The sequence below is a fragment of the Mesoplodon densirostris genome, chromosome 2 (assembly GCF_025265405.1).
Source record: "Mesoplodon densirostris isolate mMesDen1 chromosome 2, mMesDen1 primary haplotype, whole genome shotgun sequence".
NCBI classification, from domain to species: Eukaryota; Metazoa; Chordata; class Mammalia; order Artiodactyla; family Ziphiidae; genus Mesoplodon; species Mesoplodon densirostris.
In genome coordinates this window covers 178,701,733-178,719,193 of record NC_082662.1, presented here as the reverse complement: position 1 = coordinate 178,719,193, position 17,461 = coordinate 178,701,733, and the positions used below count along the sequence as shown (strand labels likewise).

At 38.3% G+C, this 17,461-nt stretch overlaps 1 protein-coding gene across 1 annotated transcript in view; it reads right to left on the bottom strand.

Moving 5' to 3' along the window:
* USH2A (usherin) overlaps positions 1-17,461 on the bottom strand; it is a 790,488-nt gene that overhangs the window by 630,408 nt on the left and 142,619 nt on the right. The window contains exon 11 of the mRNA XM_060088664.1: positions 578-773. Coding sequence (XP_059944647.1) covers positions 578-773 — 196 coding nt within the window. The remainder of the gene's footprint in view (positions 1-577; positions 774-17,461) is intronic.

Here is a 17,461-nt window from a genome sequence, read left to right as displayed (position 1 = left end):
TGAATTACAAAATTAAAATTATGTGGCCCTTTATAACTAACCCTAGCAATATACATGATCTGTGGAATTATATTGACTTATTTTGCATTTCATAGGAACAGTTCAAAGAAATATAATAGAAAAAAATGGAAAGATTTATCACAAAGGACCCTGCAGCACAGAATATTTCGGAAAAAAATCCATTTATTTTGGTCTATTAAGAAAACTAGCATGGAAATGATTTGCTTAGAACTCATTAAGTGTAAAGCATTTTGAAAAAGTGCTAATTTTCTAAAAGAAACATCTATGCAGTAACCAAATTATATTTTTCTATGACTTATTAGTATGGGACCATGTGAACCAATGCATCTACGGAATAAAGAAACTTCTAAAGGGTTGATTAAACTAAGCTTCAAGCTGTAGTTTGAGAGAATTATTAATTTAGTCATTTTTAGACAGTTAATTTCATCCAAATTTTTTTTTCCCAGGCTGCCTTCAGCAAGGAAATTTGCTTTACTCTTCAGTGAAGAAATCAAATAGAGGATTTTATTCCAGATGGTAATAGAGATGTGACTGCAAACTTTTACATTACACATACCAATAACATTTGCTTTGCACTTGCACTGGCCTGAATTTGGGTGACAGGTAATATCTCCATCCACTGTCCCAGAGGCATTACAGTTGCACGGAATGCAGCCATCAGGATCCCATTCTTGTAGGTTGTAGAATCCGTTCTGGCACTGATTGCACTGTCTGCCAGACACATGTCTCTTACAATTACACTGGCCTCCGATCTAGAGAAGATACAACATTTTGTAGGATGATGAACGTATCTATTTTTAGATAATTTGCTCATTAGGTACAAGACAGAGAGGGCAGGGAGGGAAAAAACTTTAAATGTGAAACAGACAAGAAGGTAATAAGGTATTTCCCTTCCTGACACAGAAACATGGGAGAGCTTCAGCAGGGTGAATATATAGAACTGAATGGAAATAAACCCCATAGAAGTCAGTAGTGTAGGACTAAAAGGGAAGTGGAATTAAGCCTTAAGCACCATATAAAGAAATCAAAATATAGTCATGGGGAGACTGAAAATAGAAAAGGGCCAGCCGTTAATTTAGTCTTTAATCTCCACCTCTCTGTTTCATTCCTCTCATTTACTCCTTGATCCAAACTTGTTCTATGCATGCCCGGTGCTTCAACTGAGGAAGACTCTTTCTATAATAATATCATCCAACCAAGGTTTTAACAATGTTTAAAATAAAGTTCTCAATAGTATCCATTTATGCATCCTGATAATGACCCTAATAACATTTTTTTACACAACTCTACTCTTAGGAATATTTCAGCATATTTATGGTTCATTTATATTATGAATTAATCACATCAAGTATATTTAACTGACTTACATTGTGGTAAAAAATGCAAAAATGTTACTTGTTTTAGAGCACTGTCAACTAAAATAACAGCTGAACAAAGGAGAATTTTTCCTCTTCAAGCTGCTGTTTGAGAATGAATGAAAATACATATACATACTATATAATGCTTATCTACGCTATGCATAGATAATGCTATGTTGGTTAAAGAAACAGCTAAAACCATTCACTAGGGAATATATACATATAACACGTGAAATAAATCTGAGAAATTCAATAATAACTTCAGACTTTCACAAGAGATGTGAATACAGACATCAGATCGCTCATAAAGTCACTGGCCTGTCTCCCCATGATTTCCTTCCACTCAGACTGAATCCAGCATGCCACATTTGGAGGCAAGGTTATCACAAAGGGAAGTTGCCTACCTGTGGAAAGACACAGTTTGATTTACCTTTAATCTCAGGGATATCCAAAACTATCACATGAGGTTGGGATTCAGTAACAAAGAGGTAGAGAAGGGTTTTTTAATTAAATAGTTGTTAAAAATCTATCACTGACTCATTTTTCCTCATCTGGAAAATAGGAACTCACTGGAATCATTATTTAAGGGTAAGACAATGATACAAAATGTCTAGTACTCTGAAAAATAAAGGTTTATACATGCACGGTGGAGTTGTAGACAATAATGCACGTCAATATCAAAGACATATATAGGTCAGAAAGATATGCAAGGACTGTGACTTGCCGCATAGTGTCTGGCTTTGTTTTCACACCCACACTCTTACCCCGCCCCATGGAAACCAGATTATGACTCAAAACAGGTATTTGATTTGGTCTGCAAAAATAAATGGCATTTATTGATGGGTATGAGTTACTTACAGCCATGAAAATCGAATAGACCTCTGATTACATACTAATAACACTTCAAGTCCATTACCATTTAATGAATCCCCTATTTTTTTGCTCTTGTCTCACATATATTAGTCTTGTTCTCCAGATGGCAAGCACCTTCAGGAATTGGACATACTTTATATTTCTCTCAAAGAATAACCTTGCATATGCCCCACATGTAAAGAGTACTGTTTCAAAAATCTAGAGCAAGAAAGAGTGAAAAGGCTAAAGAGAAATAAAGGTGAGTGAAAAGGCTAAAGAGAAATAAAGGTGTATTCTGTGCTAAAACTTTATCTTCTATTTATTTTATTATATTCTTTTTTTTGCGGTACGTGGGGCTTTCACTGCCATGGCCTCTCCCATCATGAAGCACAGGCTCCAGAGGCTCAGGCTCAGTGGCCATGGCTCATGGGCCCAGCCGCTCCACGGCATGTGGGATGTGGGATCCTCCCGGACCAGGGCACGAACCCATGTCCCCTTCATTGGCTGGCAGACTCTCAACCACTGCACCACCAGGGAAGCCCTATTTTGTTACATTCTTACTCAAATGTAAGGCATGTATCATCTGGAGCTTCCCTTCCTCTTGAAATCTAGATAAGATTGCCTGGAACCCTCATTCCACTCCTGTTGAAGGACAAAAGTTCTCCTTCAGTTTTTAAAACTTCTCTGTGTACTGATATTCTCATGGCCACCCTGACCCTAAATTTCCACTTTTTCTATTCGGGAATCTTCCTGCCACCTGAGAGCTCTGCCCTGTATCATTCTAGACATGAAACTTGAAATTTCAGAAGAGGAGCTCTCATTTTTTAAAAAAGTAATACATTTTACTAAAGACTTGGGGTGAAAGAAGAGTGAGAACTTTACTTTGCAATTTATAATATCTATTTAGTTTCCCTACAACTAGACATTGCCAAAGGCTTCTGCACCCCAGTTAGTCACCATTTAACTATCTTGTCTCTCCCTACTCCTCACTCCTCCCTAATGTCTGTCTACTTTTCCTCTTTACACCTAACTCTTAGTCATCTTTTACATAGATCATCTAAAAAGTGTTCATTATTGCCTTGATTTGTGCAACACTTTGGTCTTATGGGGTATTTTTTTCAATAAAATGAAATATCTCCATATGGGAAATTCAGCTGCAAATAACACAACTTCACTCTTATTTCATTAACCTAAATGTTTGCATAATGCATATAGCTTATAATTTCTCTGTATTAGCCATACCTTAAAATGTGGTTTAAAAGTAAATGATAGGACTTCCGGGTAAGATGGCGGAAGAGTAAGACGCGGAGATCACCTTCCTCCCCACAGATACACCAGAAATACAGCTACACGTGCAACAACTCCTACAGAACAACTACTGAACGCTGGTAGAAGACCCCAGACCTCCCAAAAGGCAAGAAACTCCCCACATACCTGGGTAGGGCAAAGCAGAGAGATTCCCGCAGAGAGGAGCGGTGCCGAGCGGCACTCACCAGCCCGAGAGGCTTGTCTGCTCCCCCGCCAGGGCGGGCGGCGCTGGAGCTGAGGCTCGGGCTTCGGTCGGAGCGCAGGGAGAGGACTGGGACTGGCGGCGAGAACTCAGCCTGAGGGGGGCTAGTGTGCCACAGCTGGCCGGGAGGGAGTCCGGGAAAACTCTGGAGCTGCCGAAGAGGCAGGAGACTTTTTCTTCCCTCTTGGTTTCCTGGTGCGCGAGGAGAGGGGATTAAGAGCGCCGCGTAAAGGAGCTCCAGAGACGGGCGCGAGTCGCGGCTGGAGGCGCGGAGCCCAGGGACGGGCGTGGGACGCTGGGGCTGCTGCTGCCGCCGCCAAGAAGCCTGTGTGCGAGCGCGGGACACTGTCCGCACCGCCCTTCCGGGGGCCTGTGCAGCCTGCCACTGCCGGGGTCCCGGGATCCAGGGGCGGCTTCCCTGGGAGAGCGCACGGCGCGCCCCGGGCTGGTGCAACATCACGCCGACCTCTGCCGCTGCAGGCACGCCCCGCAGTCCGTGCCCCTCCCTCCCGCCCGGCCTGAGTGAGCCAGAGTCCCCGAAGAGGCTGCTCCTTTAACCCTGTCCTGTCTGAGCGAAGAACAGACGCCCTCCGGCGACCTACACGCAGAGGCGGGGCCAAATCCAAAGCTGAGACCCAGGAGCTGTGAGAACAAAGAAGAGAAAGGGAAACCTCTCCCAGCAGCCTCAGAAGCAGTGGATTAAAGCTCCACAATCAACTTCATGTACCCTGCATCTGTGGAATACATGAATAGACAACAAATCATCCCAAATTGAGGAGCCAGGAGTCAGTGCTGTGCCTCTGAGGTGGGAGAGCGAACTTCAGGACACTGGTCCACAAGAGACCTCCCAGCTCCACATACTATCAAACGGCGAAAATCTTCCAGAGATCTCCATCTCAACTCCAGCACCCAGCTTCACTCAACGACCAGCAAGCTACAGTGCTGGACACCCTATGCCAAACAACTAGCAAGACAGGAACACAACACCACCCATTAGCAGAGAGGCTGCCTCAAATCATAAAAAGTCCGCAAACACCCCAAAACACACCACCAGACGTGGACCTGCCCACCAGAAAGACAAGATCCAGCCTCATCCACCAGAACACAGGCAGTAGTCCCCTCCACCAAGAAGCCTACACAACCCACTAAACCAACCTTAGCCACTGGGGACAGACACCAAAAACAACGGGAACTACGAACCTGCAGCCTGCAAAGAGGAGACCCCAAACACAGTAACATAAGCAAAATGAGAAGACAGAAAAACACACAGCAGGAGAAGGAGCAAGATAAAAACCCACCAGACCTAACAAATGAAGAGGTAATAGGCAGTCTATCTGAAAAAGAATTCAGAATAACGATGGTAAAGATGATCCAAAATCTTGGAAATAGAATAGACAAAATGCAAGAAACAGTTAACAAGGACCTAGAAGAACTAAAGACGAATCAAGCATCGATTAAAAACACAATAAATGAAATCAAAAATACTCTAGATGGGATCAATAGCAGAATAACTGAGGCAGAAGAACGGATAAGTGAGGTGGAAGATAAAATAGTGGAAATAACTGCTGCACAGCAAAATAAAGAAAAAAGAATGAAAAGAACAGAGGACAGTCTCAGAGACCTCTGGGACAACATTAAACGCACCAACATTCGAATTATAGGGGTTCCAGAAGAAGAAGAGAAAAAGAAAGGGACTGAGAAAATATTTGAAGAGATTATAGTTGAAAACTTCCCTAATATGGGAAAGGAAATAGTTAATCAAGTCCAGGAGGCACAGAGAGTCCCATACAGAATAAATCCAAGGAGAAATACACCAAGACACATATTAATCAAACTGTCAAAAATTAAACACAAAGAAATCATATTAAAAGCAGCAAGGCAAAAACAACAAATAACACACAAGGGAATCCCCATCAGGATAACAGCTGATCTCTCAGCAGAAACTCTACAAGCCAGAAGGGAGTGGCAGGACATACTTAAAGTGATGAAGGAGAAAAACCTGCAACCAAGATTACTCTACCCAGCAAGGATCTCATTCAGATTTGATGGAGAAATTAAAACCTTTACAGACAAGCAAAAGCTGAGAGAGTTCAGCACCACCAAACCAGCTTTACAACAAATGCTAAAGGAACTTCTCTAGGCAAGAAACACAACAGAAGGAAAAGAACTACAATAACGAACCCAAAGCAATTAAGAAAATGGGAATAGGAACATACATATCAATAATTACCTTAAATGTAAATGGACTAAATGCTCCCACCAAAAGACACAGACTGGCTGAATGGATACAAAAACAAGACCCATATATATGCTGTCTACAAGAGACCCACTTCAGACCTAGAGATACATACAGACTGAAAGTAAGGGGATGGAAAAAGATATTCCATGCAAATGGAAACCAAAAGAAAGCTGGAGTAGCAATTCTCATATCAGACAAAATAGACTTTAAAATAAAGACTACTAGAAGAGACAAAGAAGGACACTACATAATGATCAAGGGATTAATCCAAGAAGAAGATATAACAATTGTAAATATTTATGCGCCAAACATAGGAGCGCCTCAATACATAAGGGAAATATTAACAGCCATAAAAGGAGAAATCGACAGTAACACAATCATAGTAGGGGACTTTAACACCCCACTTTCACCAATGGACAGGTCATCCAAAATGAAAATAAATAAGGAAACACAAGCTTTAAATGATACATTAAACAAGATGGACTTAATTGATATTTATAGGACATTCCATCCAAAAACAACAGAATACACATTTTTCTCAAGTGCTCATGGAACATTCTCCAGGATAGATCATATCTTGGGTCACAAATCAAGCCTTGGTAAATTTAAGAAAATTGAAATTGTATCAAGTATCTTTTCCGACCACAATGCTATGAGACTAGATATCAATTACAGGAAAAAAGCTGTAAAACATACAAACACATGGAGGCTAAACAATACACTACTTAATAACGAAGTGATCACTGAAGAAATCAAAGAGGAAATTAAAAAATACCTAGAAACAAATGACAATGGAGACACGACGACCCAAAACCTATGGGATGCAGCAAAAGCAGTTCTAAGAGGGAAGTTTATGGCAATACAATCACACCTTAAGAAACAGGAAATATCTCGAATAAACAACCTAACCTTGCACCTAAAGCAATTAGAGAAAGAAGAACAAAAACATCCCAAAGTTAGCAGAAGGAAAGAAATCATAAAAATCAGATCAGAAATAAATGAAAAAGAAATGAAGGAAACGATAGCAAAGATCAATAAAACTAAAAGCTGGTTCTTTGAGAAGATAAACAAAATTGATAAACCATTAGCCAGACTCATCAAGAAAAAAAGGGAGAAGACTCAAATCAATAGAATTAGAAATGAAAAAGGAGAAGTAACAACTGACACTGCAGAAATACAAAAGATCATGAGAGATTACTATAAGCAACTCTATGCCAATAAAATGGACAACCTGGAAGAAATGGACAAATTCTTAGAAATGCACAACCTGCCAAGACTGACTCAGGAAGAAATAGAAAATATGAATAGACCAATCACAAGCACTGAAATTGAAACTGTGATTAAAAATCTTCCAACAAACAAAAGCCCAGGACCAGATGGCTTCACAGGCGAATTCTATCAAGCATTTAGAGAAGAGCTAACACCTATCCTTCTCAAACTCTTCCAAAATATAGCAGAGGGAGGAACACTCCCAAACTCATTCTACGAGGCCACCATCACCTTGATACCAAAACCAGACAAGGATGTCACAAAGAAAGAAAACTACAGGCCAATATCACTGATGAACATAGATGCAAAAATCCTCAACAAAATACTAGCAAACAGAATCCAACAGCACATTAAAAGGATCATACACCATGATCAAGTGGGGTTTATTCCAGGAATGCAAGGATTCTTCAATATACGCAAATCAATCAATGTGATACACCATATTAACAAGTTGAAGGAGAAAAACCATATGATCATCTCAATAGATGCAGAGAAAGCTTTTGACAAAATTCAACACCCATTTATGATAAAAACCCTGCAGAAAGTAGGCATAGAGGGAACTTTCCTCAACATAATAAAGGCCATATATGACAAACCCACAGCCAGCATCGTCCTCAATGGTGAAAAACTGAAACCATTTCCACTAAGATCAGGAACAAGACAAGGTTGCCCACTCTCACCACTCTTATTCAACATAGTTTTGGAAGTTTTAGCCACAGCAATCAGAGAAGAAAAGGAAATAAAAGGAATCCAAATGGGAAAAGAAGAAGTAAAGCTGTCACTGTTTGCAGATGACATGATACTATACATAGAGAATCCTAAAGATGCTACCAGAAAACTACTAGAGCTAATCAATGAATTTGGTAAAGTTGCAGGATACAAAATTAATGCACAGAAATCTCTGGCATTCCTATATACTAATGATGAAAAATCTGAAAGTGAAATCAAGGAAACACTCCCATTTACCATTGCAACAAAAAGAATAAAATATCTAGGAATAAACCTACCTAAGGAGACAAAAGACCTGTATGCAGAAAATTATAAGACACTGATGAAAGAAATTAAAGATGATACAAATAGATGGAGAGATGTACCATGTTCTTGGATTGGAAGAATCAACATTGTGAAAATGACTCTACTACCCAAAGCAATCTACAGATTCAATGCAATCCCTATCAAACTACCAATGGCATTTTTCACAGAACTAGAACAAAAAATTTCACAATTTGTATGGAAACACAAAAGACCCCGAATAGCCAAAGCAATCTTGAGAACGAAAAATGGAGCTGGAGGAATCAGGCTCCCTGACTTCAGACTATACTACAAAGCTACAGTAATCAAGACAGTATGGTACTGGCACAAAAACAGAAAGATAGATCAATGGAACAGGATAGAAAGCCCAGAGATAAACCCACGGACATATGGTCACCTTATCTTTGATAAAGGAGGCAGGAATGTACAGTGGAGAAAGGACAGTCTCTTCAATAAGTGGTGCTGGGAAAACTGGACAGGGACATGTAAAAGTATGAGATTAGATCACTCCCTAACACCATACACAAAAATTAGCTCAAAATGGATTAAAGACCTAAATGTAAGGCCAGACACTATCAAACTCCTAGAGGAAAACATAGGCAGAACACTCTATGACATAAATCACAGCAAGATCCTTTTTGACCCATCTCCTAGAGAAATGGAAATAAAGACAAAAATAAACACATGGGACCTAATGAAACTTCAAAGCTTTTGCACAGCAAAGGAAACCATAAACAAGACCAAAAGACAACCCTCAGAATGGGAGAAAATATTTGCAAATGAAGCAACTGACAAAGGATTAATCTCCAAAATTTATAAGCAGCTCATGCAGCTCAATAGCAAAAAAACAAACAACCCAATCCAAAAATGGGCAGAAGACCTAAATAGACATTTCTCCACAGAAGATATACAGACAGCCAACAAACACATGAAAGGATGCTCAACATCTTTACTCATTAGAGAAATGCAAATCAAAACTACAATGAGATATCATCTCACACCAGTCAGAATGGCCATCATCAAAAAATCTACAAACAATAAATGCTGGAGAGGGTGTGGAAAAAAGGGAACACTCTTGCACTGCTGGTGGGAATGTGAATTGGTACAGCCACTATGGAGAACAGTATGGAGGTTCCTTAAAAAACTACAAATAGAACTACCATATGACCCAGCAATCCCACTACTGGGCATATACCCTGAGAAAACCATAATTCAAAAAGAGACATGTACCAAAATGTTCATAGCAGCCCTATTTACAATAGCCCGGAGATGGAAACAACCTAAGTGTCCATCATCGGATGAATGGATAAAGAAGATGTGGCACATATATACAATGGAATATTACTCAGCCATAAAAAGAAATGAAATTGAGCTATTTGTAATGAGGTGGATGGACCTAGAGTCTGTCATACAGAGTGAAGTAAGTCAGAAAGAGAAAGACAAATATTGTATGCTGACACATATATATGGAATTTAAGAAAAAAATGTCATCAAGAACATAGGGGTAAGACAGGAATAAAGACACAGACCTACTAGAGCATGGACTTGAGGATATGGGGAGGGGGAAGGGTAAGCTGTGACAAAGTGAAAGAGCGGCATGGACATATATACACTACCAAACGTAAGGTAGATAGCTAGTGGGAAGCAGCCGCATAGCACAGGGAGATCAGCTCGGTTCTTTGTGACCGCCTGGAGGGGTGGGATAGGGAGGGTGGGAGGGAGACAGACGCAAAAGGGAGGGGATATGGGAACATATGTATATGTATAACTGATTAAATTTGTAAAATAAAAAAAATATATATATAAAAAAATATATATATATATATATATATATAAAAATGACAGAAAAAAAAAAAAAAAAATAAGCCTTCTTATTTGCTACTTACAATCTTTGAAAATAAAATGATATAATTAAGTTTGAAAAAAAAAAAAAAAAAAAAAAAAAAGTAAATGATAAAAGGCTTTATAGTTTATAAATGAGTTCATTGTAATCAGTTTCTCAAAATTCACCTGAAAATACATGTTCACTTCTGTACAACTCACTGTAGATTCTCTCCCTTTTATGTGAGGGAATATAAAACTATTCACACTCTAAGACCAATTCTTGTCCACCAAGAAGTAGAGAAAAGAGTATGACTCCCTCCGTTTAAAAATACACTTCCAAAAAGTCAGATACAACACTTTTCTGTTTCCATGCTATTTGACAGAATACTTCTAACACTAACCCTTGGTTGACTTATTTGATTTTATCTGGCCAACAGTAAGTCAGCAAATATGATGCAAGCAGAAGTTTGAAATGCTTGCAGACTTGGAGTTGATTCTTTCTAGCTGGGCTTGGAACCCTGAGACCACCTGGTAAACAGGCTGAAGCTATCCTGTTGGAGGATTTGAGGACATGTGGAAGAGAATTAGAAGCCCCAGCTAATAGCCTCTCCTATCACCCCAGTTAATCTTCTGCTTGACAAACACTAGACACGTGAGTGAGGCCTTCCTGGATCATCTAACTGCCAGCTGACAAGCTAGCTAACCACATAAATGAAAGAGCTCAGGCACGATCAGCCAAGCCAGCCCAGACCACCGCTGAGCCAAACTGCAGGATTCTAAGCCAAGTAAATGCACTGGCATTTTTCACAGAACTAGAACAAAAAAAAAAAATTTCAAAATTTGTTTGGAAAAACAAAAGACCCTGAATAGCCAAAGCAATCTTGAGAACGAAAAACGGAGCTGGAGGAATCAGGCTCCCTGACTTCAGACTATACTACAAAGCTACAGTAATCAAGACAGTGTGGTACTGGCACAAAAACAGAAAGATAGATCAATGGAACAGGAGAGAAAGCCCAGAGATAAACCCACGGACATATGGTCAACTTATCTTTGATAAAGGAGGCAGGAATGTACAGTGGAGAAAGGACAGCCTCTTCAATAAGTGGTGCTGGGAAAACTGGACAGGGACATGTAAAAGTATGAGATTAGATCACTCCCTAACATGATACACAAAAATAAGCTCAAAATGGATTAAAGACCTAAATGTAAGGCCGGAAACTATCAAACTCTTAGAGGAAAACATAGGCAGAACACTCTATGACATAAATCACAGCAAGATCCTTTTGGACCCACCTCCTAGAGAAATGGAAATAAAGACAAAAATAAACAAATGGGACCTAATGAAACTTCAAAGCTTTTGCACAGCAAAGGAAACCATAAACAAGACCAAAAGACAACCCTCAGAATGGGAGAAAATATTTGCAAATGAAGCAACTGACAAAGGATTAATCTCCAAAATTTATAAGCAGCTCAGGCAGCTCAATAGCAAAAAAACAAACAACCCAATCCAAAAATGGGCAGAAGGCTTAAATAGACATTTCTCCAAAGAAGATATACAGACTGCCAACAAACACATGAAAGAATGCTCAACATCATTAATCATTAGAGAAATGCAAATCAAAACTACAATGAGATATCATCTCACACCGGTCAGAATGGCCATCATCCAAAAATCTAGAAACAATAAATGCTGGAGAGGGTGTGGAGAAAAGGGAACACTCTTGCACTGCTGGTGGGAATGTGAATTGGTACAGCCACTATGGAGAACAGTATGGAGGTTCCTTAAAAAACTACAAATAGAACTACCATATGACCCAGCAATCCTACTACTAGGCATATACCCTGAGAAAACCATAATTCAAAAAGAGACATGTACCAAAATGTTCATTGCAGCTCTATTCACAATAGCCCGGAGCTGGAAACAACCTAAGTGTCCATCATCAGATGAATGGATAAAGAAGATGTGGCACATATATACAATGGAATATTACTCAGCCATAAAAAGAAATGAAACTGAGCTATTTGTAATGAGGTGGATAGAACCAGAGTCTGTCATACAGAGTGAAGTAAGTCAGAAAGAGAAAGACAAATACCGTATGCTAACACATATATATGGAATTTAAGAGAAAAAATGTCATGAAGAACCTAGGGGTAAAACAGGAATAAAGACACAGACCTACTTGAGAATGGACTTGAGGATATGGGGAGGGAGAAGGGTAAGCTGTGACAAAGCGAGAGAGAGGCATGGACATAAATACAGTACCAAACATAAGGTAGATAGATAGTGGGAAGCAGCTGCATAGCACAGGGAGATCAGCTCGGTGCTTTGTGACCGCCTGGAGGGGTGGGATATGGAGTGTGGGAGGGAGGGAGACACAAGAGGGAAGGGATGTAGGAACAGATGTACATGTATGACTGATTCACTTTGTTATAAAGCAGAAACTAATAATAAAAAAATTAAAAATTTAAAAAAATTTTTTAAAATAAAAATAAACCAAGTAAATGGTTTTTGTTGTTTTAAGCCACCATTTTAGAGGCGAAAGTTAACAGAAACAATAGCACTGACCAGAACTTAAATTACATTTCTATACATAACTGCCAGGGAGGCTGAGAAATATAGTTTATTCTCTATGATCGCATGGCCAAATAATATTGAAATTTCTATTAGTAATGTAGCAGGAAAACAAATAATGAGGTACAGTTACTGTTTCTAACAACAAACAAACATGTTCACACTTTAAGCCAGAGAAATTTTCTAGCTCTTTAAGGCTTAAGACACAATCTTGGTTTTGTAAGTTTTGGTCTTGCATGCTTTCAGCCACATGAACAATGAGGGAAAAGGGATGCCCCTATGAGCTCTAGTTAGAAACTCGAAAATAATTTTGATTAGCCTGGCTTAGGTCGTTTCTTTTCTTTTTCTAGTTTCTTAAGGGGAAAGGTTTTTCTTTGAATTTTTTTCTTTTCTAATATAGACAATTTAGTGCTTTTAATATCTTACTAAGGACTGCTATATCAGCGTCCCACAGTTTTGATATATTGTATTTTCATTTTCATTCAGTTCAGAAGACTTGCTAATTTCCCTTTCATTTCCTATTTGACCCTTAGGTTATTTAGATGTGTGTTACTTCGTTTCCAAATATTTAGGGATATTCCAGAGATTACTCTGTTATTGATTTCCAATTTTATTTAATGATTATGTGCAGATAACATACTTTACATGACTTGAATTCTTTTAAATTTATTGAGGCTTGTCTTATGGTCCAGAATTTGATTCATTTTGATAGATGCTTTGTGTACACTAGAAAATATGTGTATTCTGCTGCTGTTGAGTGTTCTATAAATGTCAATTAAGTCAACTTGGTTGACAGTGCTGTTTTAACCTCTATACTTATGATTTTCTATTTGTTCTATTATTGAGAAAGGGGTATTGAAATTTTTGCCTACAATCTCAGATTTTTGTATTTCTCCTTTCATTTCTATCAGTTTTTGACTTGTATAGCTGCACAGACTCTGTGGTTTGGTACATAAATGTTAAGAATTTATGTACCAAACCCTTTTGATGAATTGACCTGTTTTGCAATGTGACCACCTTTACCCCGGGAAACACTTTTACTTTAAAATCTATATTTTCTGCTATTAATAAAGTCACCCCAATTTTCTTAGGATTAGTAATTACATAGTATATCTTTAATCATCCTTTATTTTTAACCTATGTGTGTCTTATATTTGAAATGTATTTCCTGTAGGCAGCATATAATCCTTTGGCAGGGTCTTACTTTTTTTTTATCCAATCTTCCAGTCTCTGACTTTTAAATGGAGTATCTAGAACATTTAAATTTAATGTGATTATTGACATGGTTAGTTTTAAATCCATCATCCTGCTATTTTCCTTATATTTGTTTCAACTGTTTGTGTTCCTCATTTCTGCCTGCTTTTCTATTATTTAAATTTTTCTAAATTCCATTTTATCTTACTTTTGGTTTATTAGCTACAGCACATTGTTTTATTATTTTTAGTGGCCTCTTTGAAGTCTATGGTGTATATCTTTATCACAGTCTACCTTGAAGTGATTACATTTAGTAATAAGAACCTTACGATATTATAGTTCATTTTCTCTCTTCTAACGTTGTGCTATTGTTGTCATACATTTTAATTGTAAATGTATTATAAACATTTTAATACAGCATTATTGCTTTTGTTTAAACTGCCAATTATTTTTAAAGAGAATTAAATAATCAGATAAATCTTATATAATTACCCATATAGCTACTCTCTCTGGAGCTCTTCAGTTCTTTGTGTAAATTCATGTTTACATCTGGTATCACTATACTTCTGGCTGAAGGATTTCTTTTTAACATTTCTTATAGTGCATGCAGGTCTGCTTGTGATGAATTCTTTCATTTTTATATATTGTAAAAAATTTCTACTTTCCCTTTATCTCAGAGAGATATTTTTGCTAGGTATAGAATTCTATGTACACCATTTTTTTTATTTCTGTGTTTCAAGTATGTTGCATCACCGTCTTTTTGCTTGCATTATTTTTAATAGGAAACTCTCATCATCCTAATGGTTTTTCCTCTGTATATAATTTATCTATTCCCTCTGGCTGCTTTAATATTTTATCTTTATCATTAAAGAGAAAATTATCACTAGTTTGAAGCAGTCAATTATGATGTGCTTTTTGCAGTTTTCTTCATGTTTCTTCTTCGCTTTTCTTGAGTTTCTTGGGTTGGTGGTTTTTTTGGTTTTCATTATATAGTATTTAGAATTTTTCAGTCATTATTTCTTCAAATTTTTTCTGTCTTTATCTTCACTCTTCCTCTTCTTTGGGCACTCCAGTTATACATATATCACAACTCCTGAAGTAGTCCCACAGCTCACTGATGTTGTTTCAATTTTTCTAAATTATCTTTTCTCTATATGTTTAATTTTAGATGGTTTATACTGTTATGACTTCAAGTTCATTACTCTTTTCTCCAATGTATAAGTACCATTAATCCCATCCAATTTATTTTCATTTTACACATTGTAGCTTTCCTCTCTAGATTTTTGATTTGTATCCTATTCATACCTTTTATGTCTCTATGCAATTTTTTGAACATCTGGAACATAGTTACAATATGTGTTTTAAGGTACCTGCCTGGTAATTCTAACATTGGCTTTAGTTCTGGGTCACTTTTGATTGATTGATTTTTGTCCTCATTATAGGTTTTATTTTCCTGTTTCTTTGCATGCCTGGTAATTTTTTTTTTTAATTGGGTGCTAGATTTTGTGGACTTTCTCTTTTTGGGTGCTAGATATTTTAGTGTTCCTATAAATATTCCTGAGCTTTGTCCTGGGATGCAGTTAAGTTACTTGGAAACAGTTAGTTCCTTTGGGTCTTGCTCTTAAGATCTATTAGGTGGTCCTGGAGCAGTGATTAGTCTAGGACTAGTCTCTACTATTGAGGCAAGATACTTCTGTGTACTCTATTGGATATCCTTTGACTCATGAGGTTTTTCTAGTTTGGCTAGTGGAAACAGGCACTATTCACAGCCTTGCATGAGTGCTCAGCACGATTACATTTAATTCTTTCAGGTTGTTCTTTCCCCAGCCTCACACACATGCAATAATTGATAGTCAGCTGAGTACTTAAGAAAGATACTCTATAGAGCTCTGGGATTAACTCTCTGTAAACTCTAGCCACTTTGGACTCCCCACACTGTCAGCTCCACCTCTTCAACTCAGAGAATCCCCTGAACTCCACCTCCCACTCTGTTCTTTGGCTTGGAAATTCTCTCAAGGTAAAAAGCCAGAAGATTAAGCATGTGCCTATTTCCTCTTTTCCTGATATTTTACTAAAATAGGAATCTTAAAAACTGTAATCCATAATTTTAATGATTAATTTTAAAAATTATAGTCCATAATTTTAATGATTAGAGAGAACAATAGAGAACAAATAAATTTTCCCAAAAAGTTTCAAAGACAGAGAATGGAAGGAAAAAATATAAATGAATATTGACAATACTCTCAACTAGTCAGAAGCTACAATATGGGTGCCAGGTGAGTTGTATTTCTAAAACAAGAAAACTGATTTTTCCTACAGAAAGGAAAACCTTAGCCTTAAGGCTCTGAAAGCCTTAAGGTTTACAAGTGATAAAACACTGAAAAAAGCAGAATACTTTCTGAAATCAGAACAATGGCTCTCACCTGGGGGTGATTTTGTTCCCCAGAGGACTTTTAGCAGTGGCTGGGGACTTTCTGGTTGTCACAACTGGGAGAGGGGTTCTACTACCATCTGGTGGGTTGAGGCCAGGGATGCTGCTAAACATCCTACCATATACAGAACAGTTCCCCACAACAAAGAATTATCCAGCCAGAAATACCAATCGTGCTGTGGTTGAGAATCCTGAATTAGAAGAGTTCTAAAACAAGTATTTAGAGTTCCAATTCCCTTTTTAATCCTACACAGCCAGGTACACTCCTATTCCATGGTGATATTGGTCTTATTGCCAAAAAAAATTAAGATAACCAGCTCCATTATATTAGACCATCAGCAGGCGGTGAACAGCTGAGGTATAGGACAGAAATGGGAGAATTAAGTGAGAGTGTATGTACACGCTCACCCCTTGCCACCATTCCACTTCTCCTACACTGCTTCTAGAAAGCCAGGAGCCAGACTTATTTTCCATTTAAGAGGAAACTGACAGAGAAAAGCTACAGAGATAAGATCTCTATAGCTGATACCTGGGACTGTGACCACTGCAAAGAAAAGCTCTCTTGCTGTTTGTACACACAAGAGCAAAGTACAGCTTGGAAGCCTTTTGCCAGTTTATTGTAGAATAGAGCAGGCAGCAAAATTTCCAACATGGAAAACAGGGACCAAGAAAAAAAAAGGAGAAGAAATAATAATCTATAAGGGAAAGAAGGAATGCAGAGAAGAGAAATATAAGAAGTCATCAACCAATAACAAATAAGACACTGCTATAACTATTATCCCCAGAAAGTTATGGTAAAAGTTGCATTCATTTAAAAACAGAACAGGACTTCCCTGGTGGTGCAGTGGTTAAGAATCTGCCTGCCAATGCAGGGGACACGGGTTTGATCCCTGGTCCTGGAAGATCCCACATGCCACGGAGCAACTAAGCCCGTGCACCACAACTACAGAGCCTGTGCTCTAGAGCTCACAAGCCACAACTACTGAGCCCACGTGCCACAACTACTGAAGCCCATGCACCTAGAGCCTGTGCTCCTCAACAAGAGAAGCCACCGCAATAAGAAGCCCACGCACCGCAACGAAGAGTAGCCCCTGCTCGCTGCAACTAGAGAAACCCTGCACACAGCAATGAAGACCCAATGCAACCAAAAATAAATCAA